Source organism: Bremia lactucae, linkage group LG9 (genome assembly GCF_004359215.1).
Source record: "Bremia lactucae strain SF5 linkage group LG9, whole genome shotgun sequence".
NCBI lineage: Eukaryota > Oomycota > Peronosporomycetes > Peronosporales > Peronosporaceae > Bremia > Bremia lactucae.
Window position 1 is genome coordinate 122,458 of NC_090618.1, and position 8,252 is coordinate 130,709.

General features: G+C 46.1%; 1 protein-coding gene across 1 annotated transcript; it reads right to left on the minus strand.

Annotated features, from left to right (window-relative positions):
- Window positions 1-4,814: 4,814 nt before the first annotated feature.
- CCR75_003160 (uncharacterized protein) lies at window positions 4,815-6,920 on the minus strand (the record flags this gene model as incomplete). Its single annotated transcript, XM_067961257.1, has 1 exon — window positions 4,815-6,920. The coding sequence occupies one exon, from the start codon at window positions 6,918-6,920 to the stop codon at window positions 4,815-4,817; it is 2,106 nt and encodes a 701-aa protein (XP_067821502.1).
- Between the last annotated feature and the right edge of the window lie 1,332 nt (window positions 6,921-8,252).

Consider the following 8,252-nt stretch of genomic DNA (forward strand, 5'->3'; position numbering starts at 1 on the left):
CCACCATCTGTTTTACCTCCGGATAGAGGTGTTCGTCATGAAATTGACTTGGTTCCGGGAACCAAATACTGTGTCACAAGACAATGGCCTTTACCAAAGGAGCAGTGTGACATCATTGACGATTTCTTCCGTGCTAAGCACGAGGCTGGAATGGTACGAGAGAGCGAATCTCCTCATTCGACACCGACATTTTGTGTCAAAAAGCAAAATGGTATATGGCGCATTGTACATGCTTATAATAAGCTTAATGCTGTCACTATACCAGCACAAACCCCCATTCCTAGAAAGGATGTTCTTCGGAAAATTATGGTGGGATGTGCAATGTATAGTGCATTGAACTTAGTCGATTGTTACTAGCAATTGCTCATGTGAGCTAGCGATATACCGCTTACAGCGGTTAGCACCCCAAGCGGCATGTTATGGGAGCGGCTGGTTATGCCACAAGGGCTTCCAACGCCCCGGCAAATTTTTATTCGTCTAGTGCCGCAACTGTTTCGCCCTTATCGAGGTTACGCACTGACTTATTTCGATTACGTTTTTGTCCATAGTCGTGCAGGGTCGGTCGGATATGGAAAACCATTTAGACCCCATTTGCGAGCAGTGCTCGAGTGCATACGCACAAACAAATTGTATGCCAATGCATCTAAATGCATTTTTGGCGCAGACGAAATTCCTTTTTTAGAATGTTTCATTGGAAAGCGAGGCCTTAGAGCGGACCCCGCTAAGGTAAAAGCCATAGTAGATTGGCCGGTTCCTAAAAAAACAAGAATATTTGCGTAAGTGGTTGGGTCTCGCCAATTATTTACACAAATATAGCGAAAATTACGCTGGTATGGCTAGGCCATTATCGAATCTCCTGAAAAAGGATACAGAATAGTGCTGGACTAGCACCGAAAATAATGCTTTTCGAGCAGCTTAGGATAGTCTTATCCATGCCCCGATTCTGGTACTGCCAAACCCAAATTGGCCTTTCAGTGTCGTCTGTGACGCATCAGATTTTGCCATTGGCAGTTCTCTGTTACAAACAGATGTTGATGGGCACGAACGTGTTATTGCGTTCGAGTCTAGACAGCTTAAAGCTGCGGAAAAGAACTACCCAGTTCATGCCAAAGAGTTATTTGCTACGAAGTATGCTCTTGTCAAATTTAAAGTTCATCTGCTCGGCTCTAAGCCGTTTGTGATTTATACAGATCACGCGTCATTAAGCACGGCGACTACGTCGCCCCATCTCTCACAGAGAATGGCCCGATGGCTATCCTTTTTTGCGGAATCCAACTTCGAGGTGAAGTATAAACCCGGCAAGCAAAATGCTTTGGCCGATGCGTTATCACGCAGGCCGGATTATGAGCTTTCTCATTTAAACGACTATCTCGTCACCTATTCCTGAATTAATCCGTTCGGCTTACGCCAAGGATGAACAGTATGTAGCTCTGCTTCAAGCTTTAGAGAACTCGGATTCAGGTATTAGATTACCGACACGTTTGCATGTACATCGATTTTCTATCGATAACAACCTGTTGCTTTATTGCACAGACATCGCGGACCCTCCGCGTGTCGTTGTTCCTCATGATGAGGATTCGAAGTATCGAATCCTCTCTGAGGCACACATACTGTCCTTGGTGGTCATCTCGGTAGAGAAAAGACCTACGGCTCTATAAGCCAAGGTTATTGGTGGCTAAAACTTTATAAATGGGTCAGCACATATATTCGCACATTTGAAACGTGCCAACGGGTTAAACCCTCGGCGCATGCTGCTGCGCCACTGGCGTGTCGTCCCGTCCCCATAGGTTGCTGGGAGTTCATTAGTATGGATTTTGTTTTTGGGCTACCGAAAGATTCAGCCGGTAACTCCGGTATAGTGGTCTTTATTGACCGTTTGAGCAAAATGGCTCACTTAGCGGCCGTGCGGGATTCAATTGATGGAGAGGGTACAGCTAAGCTGTTTATCGATCGCGTGTTTCGACAACATGGTTTGCCAGTAGCAATTGTCTCTGATCGGGATCCCCGTTTCACGGGTAAATTCTGAAAATCAGTTTTGAGAGTGCTTGGCACCAGATTGGATATGTCCACTGCAGATCATCGCAGACCGATGGTCAAACTGAACGTGTCAATCGCGTCATTGAAGACGTTTACGCAGCGTGTGTGCTCAGACACCAAAGCGCTGGAGCTCAATGCTCCCAGTAGTGGATTTTGCGTTAAATAACGCTGGTCATGCCTCTACAGGCTATACTCCGTTCTATGAAAAAGGTCTTACCCACCCGCGCGTTCCATTAACGATACCACTGCGTGGTTTAGGGCTTGGTGGGGGAGAATTGACCGATAGGCTTGCTGATATCAGCCCTGTTACCGTTCGGAAACAAGTAAGCGAGTTTTTCGCGACGCGATTTAGTGTCTTACGACATGTTAGGGATACGATGGCTGATAGCCAATACAAACAAAAAGGAAAAGCAGATGCCAAAGGCAGAAGCTGTATTAATTATATGGTCGGAGACCGAGTTTTACTAAACGCTAAAAACCTACCTACCAACTTGGTTTCCGCGGCCTTCAAGACCAAATTGCGCCCGCGATTTATTGGACCATTTACGGTCGTGGCCAAGAAGGGCCTAGCTTATACGCTAAACCTTCCCAGCAAGCTGCGTACACACCCAGTGTTTTACGTTGGCTTGCTTAAGCCATATCGGGACCCTTCCCATGTGGACTTGAAGGCGCTAGCGCCGAGACAGGTGGTCGTGCCGCAGATTGTTCCATCCCACCAGGATAACCAACTGGCCCTCTAAACGAGGTTGCTGACGCTCCAGCGTCGAAAGACGGTCCCAAACCGCCTCAAAAAGAGCTCTCAACCCGAGCAAGGACCTCACGAAGAAGTTGCATCTCTTGCCGTAGAGCATCAACTGCTTCCGCCGAAATTTTGGCTTCCTCCCGCGCTGCTTGATGCGCGGGGGAACCTTCATTTTCATGTGGAGAAAAATTTAAAGCGACGTCGTCGTGAGGGTTAATACAAGTATCTGGTGAAGTGGCTAGGGTACCCCTCTTCTGAAAACTCTTGGGAGTTCGAGGTCTCTCTTCGGCAAGATTGCCCGTACGCCGTTGACGTTTTTAAGCGCCAAGCTCAGGGTCACCTCGCATCAAACGACGCTTCCCACCACTTAACGTGGGTTAGGTGAATCTAAAGCCTCAGTGCGGCTTCGATCCTTGGTTGTACGGTCAACCGATGCACTGAAATATCGGCTAGGCCTTTCTTCGTTTTGTGGCATAAATGCCGAACGTAACTGGCCTTTGGCCTTAAGCTTAGCGAAGTCGAAGCGAAGCTTCCGTTCCAAACGAACGTCACCTCTATCAGCAGACTCTCTGATATATCAGATATTACGAAGTTTGCGGGCCCGGTGAACTCAGTTCTCAAATGAGACTTCGTTTTCAGTCCTTGTTTCGTTTAAAAAAAAAGATTGGAATTTCCCTCATGGATGTCACCGAAGCCGGCTTGATCACGTAAACGCGTCAGATACTGGCTTCGCGTCATTACCTTTGGCGTAAGGTATTGCTCATGAAGAGCGTCGCGAGCAGCGATCTCCTCCGGCGTCCTCGCCTGGTCACCAGAGATCCAGATGGCCAAGCTATGATCCGCTATCTCTTTGAGACGCTCGTCCGCACTAAGCGGAGTGAATCTATATTCACTATGAGCTTTAGCTTACCCTATCTCTTGGCAGCTCGACGACGATCTCTTTCCTCTATGAAAATTATCTGCTTTTGCTCTTCATCGAGCGGATTCGTAATGGTGTTGGACTCAGGGTCCCGTGTCCTGCTCAATGCAGTTAAGACATCAGCGGCACCACGTTGTGGGAACGGATTCGGGGCCCGCCGACGTTCATCCGGAGGAGAAGGCGTGAACAAACGCCGCTCTTTTTCCTCCTTCTCTGATTGAGAGTGACTTACAAAGTCCACCATTCCCTCATCGTCGAGGAAGGTGCTCAGAGTCTGTGACTCACGCTTAATTGTCATTAGACAAAGGAATGACAAAACACTACCGAACGGTTAGCTGTTAAGGTTACAACCTCAAAGAGGAAATGAAGCGAATGTTGTCACTCGGTGTCAACAGTCTGATGGGGGAGGGTGTAATGGGACACACATCGGTTGGAGTACCATTGTTGTGGTACATTTACTTTATGGGTAAAATACCCTTTTATCGAATTTAAAATAGTTAGTTACTTAAATCCCATTTATTATGGGCAACAAATGTGGTCGCCGCCAGATATAAATGTGGCGGCCAAAATTTACTTTTAATTAGTTAGGGTAAGGTTTTTAGATTAAAATAATTAAATAAAATGCAGTTCCCCTTTTGATCTTACAGCGTTAAGTGACTTTCTAAGGCTTGCGCATTGATCTATAAGAGATAGAAGCTTCCTTTGTAAGGTATATCCTCTTGGGCACTAGTTGCCACTTGGTTCTACGAACCCCTGAATCCCTTGAACTAGGATTCCTTAAGCTTTAATAGCTTGTACGACTCCCTGAGTTTTTAAACCCATTACTTCAATAGAATTAAGTGACTCTCTGAGTCTAAAAGTCTTCCTCTGACTTTAGGAGCGAGGTAGCTCCGCTACAAAGTGTTATCTATAGAGATGACATTTTGATTGGTAAAAATAGGTATTTATATTTAATACTTCGATAGTCAGGGTCGCATCTAATGGAAATATTGAATATTTGAAAACAGGTGAGTGATACTGAAAAAACACCATGGACAAAATGCAATTCACATCAACGTGAATATTTACAAACAAGTGCTTCACTTTCAAAATAAGAACCAGCTCCTCCAGATACACTTAGAACCGTAGCATAAGCAGCCTAAGCCGTCCCATGCGACTCCTCTTCATCTCAGACATGGATACAGTACCATCCCAAATGTGGTTCATCGCATTCTCTAAATACAGGTGCGGTTGGCATGGCCCCGTAATCTTGTCGGCAAGTGGTGCTTTACCGCCGTTAATTTTGCAGCTTTTGACAACTTCGTCCGGGTAAACAAACCAGCGCAGCCACTCGTCGTTTTGGGACAAATGTTGTTTCTTTGGAAAAGGTTCAAGCAACATTGCTTCCTTGATGCAAATATCTGCCTGACGTGCAGCGCGTTCAAGATTTTCACGGCGATGAGTAGGAATGCAGCTGATGACTGGCTGATCGCGTGAGTACGAGTCTTCACTACAGAAATCGAGATCGGACAGTAAGCTCTTTATCGGTGGACTACTCTTCGCGCACGATTCATGACACCATCTAGACGAATAGATGTCGAGCTCATACTGAGGCAAAAACTTCCATCCGTCGTTCGCTACAAAATTCATCGCGTCTAGAATGTACTCGATCTCACTTTCGTCAATGAAATACGGAAAGCTCATTCGAACGACGCCTGGCTTGATGACAAGTTTCCCCTCAATGCTTGCGTTTGCCAAAGCACTAGTGTGTCCCTTACTAATCCCGAGCAGACGTGCTGCATACGGACCAGCACATTGGCAGCCTCCGCGCGCCTGAATCCCAAACAGGTCGTTCAAGAGCGCACATACAAAGTTGTGGTGTAGGAATCGGTCACCGCACCGAACCATTATCGAAAAAATGGGCAATTGTTCCACGTTGTCGCTGTGGCGACCGAGCAGCAGAATATGCGGATTGTTGCCCAAGGTTTCACGCACACGCTGGACGTGGCGACGTTCGAGATCCATAATCTTTTCAGCCCCAATGCGCTGCTTCAGCGCAAAAGCGAGTCCAAGTCGAATGCTGCCCAGAATTGCTGGGGCGCCTTCTTCCTGCGAGAGCTTGTCCTTCAAAAACGTCTGGTTCCTCTCTGTACATGAAAGCTCGGAGCCGCAACCAGACATCGTCGACACATCATTCTGCATGATTTTCTTCTTCACGACGAGCACACCAGGCGATCCCGGTCCACCAATAAATTTGTGACCCGAAAAGAAAATGGCATCCTTGTACGCAAGAGGATTACATGGGTTCATGTCGATTTCAACGTAAGGCGCACACGTCGCATAATCCCAACAGGCCAATGCCCCGTGTCGGTGAAGTACCATTGAGATCTGGTCGACATCCGTGAGCACGCCCGTGAGGTTGCTCGCGGCAGTGAAAGTGCCGATCTTGAGTCTGCGATTGCTGTAGACCTTCAGCTGGCGCTCCAACTCCTTCACGTCGAGGCCGCCACCAATCGCTTCTGGAATCGCGACAACGTCGGCCGCCAGACTTTCGCGCCACGGCAGCAGATTCGAGTGATGCGCAAATGGACCAGTGAAAATCACTGGGCGCTTATACGGACGCCGCAATCGCTTCACCGAGTTGATTTTGAGGGTCACAATTAACTTTTGGACGGCACTAGTACAGCCTTGACCAGTAAACAGCACCTCGTCCTTCAGCTTGCTGGCATTCACGGCTGTTGCAATTATCTGCCGCGCTTCTTCGCGGAAGGCCTTAGTCTGCAACCCCGCGACGGACGTCGTTGTCGACGCATTGCCACAGATGGGCAAGACCTTGTTACGCAAAAACGTCTCAATTTTTACTAATGCCTTGCCACTCGCAGTGTAATCCGCGTAAAGTTGTGCTTTGATGCCGAAAAGGGCTTGAAAGGGTTCGTTGCGTCCAACTATATCGTTTGCAATGTCGCGCAATACTTGCGTTTCGATGTCATCGCCAAGTGGGTCCAATTTAATGTCTAAGGAAATGCTTTTTCCATCATCAGTCGAGGCGTCAAACGTGTCGACATCGGAGCTTTCAATGTCGATATGAAAGGTGTTAGACATCTCGCAAATTTCAAGCTCATTACTTGAATATCTTATAAACTCCTCCTCCTTGAATGCTCCTCGACTAGGCGAGTCACATGTTGCCACTTTGAAATTCGACGTATGCGATTTAACAAGCGTTGTCATCGCATTATTGCTCATTGTGTTACCGTGTAAAATTTTGCTTTCGTAAAATGTTTCTGAGGGTGGTGGGCGAAAAGGTTTTTGGGTGGGATTTCGTAGTCGACTTGACACCGCATGATTGCGCCTAGACGCTTGTTCGAAGAATCCAAAGCGGGAAGTTAAAGCATATTTACCACGCAATAACGCAATATCAAGACGAATTTTACTCGTGGGATTGAAAGGAGTTAAGCGACCGCGAATATACGAAACTACAGTATTCTGCAGACTTGATCTTAATGAAAATGAAAGTACAGTATAGTAATGCTAATTCATCCGTCGCTTTTGTCCAAGGGTCAATTGTAGTAATTAGATTCCAGCCTTGGTGGGAAAAGCAGTGCCTAGCCAATTGATATATTCCGTAAAATGAAGAGGTGTGCTACCATAATTTTTTTAATCAAATTTGCTCGTACTCTCATAAATCCTGAACAAAATAATTCGTCCAAGTTTTGAGCTTTAATGCTGTTGTGTAAGTGCAGACGGCTAGAAAAAAGACGACGCTACTCGTAGCCCGAAACCTTATCCACCTTGCAAGATTCGACTACGGACAGCATGGTCATACGTAACCCAAAATAATTGTGGGCGTCTCAACTCTATCGACTTGAAAGGCAGGCGTACACACGATAACTATAACAGTCGGTAATGCCGGGACCGTATTAATCTAGCTCCATAAGATGACATTCCATGGTTGACATAAAGACTTAGGCGCAACACGAGATAAGTATGAACAATGAATACGGTACATTTTCCGTCCCTTTTCCTGACGCCAGCTGCTTACAGTAGTTGGCGTAGATGGTGGTGGCATTTCCTTTACCTCAACTACGTGCGACTTTGAAACCTCAATTTCCCGACTGAAAATACGGTATCGGGTGAGGCCGTAACGACGTTCAACGACAAAAAAAGTTCGAAGATTGCCAACTTGTCTTTCGAGAAGTATGATACACCATTGCTGAAGGAAGAATAGATTGTAGAGAAGTACCTGCTCGCAGGCTCAATTTGTTAAATTTGCTGTTTTTTTCAAAATGTTTGCCAATAAAAAGTGACGAGTTCATTCTATTTATACTTCCACAGCGCTTATTACAGTGAAGATTATGTACTCTCGACGCTTCACGTACACAGGGGTACAGAGGAAGATTTCTAAGTAGCTAAAGGAAAGGCAATTGAAAGGATTATAACTAGGAAAAAAACTGAATTGATATATAGTTTTCTACGTAACGATCTTCAATCTACTACTGAGCTTATAATAAATATGTTTAATTAAGTATAGCTCTATTGATTGGTTGATTTAAGTCTAAATTAACCCCGCTAATCGTT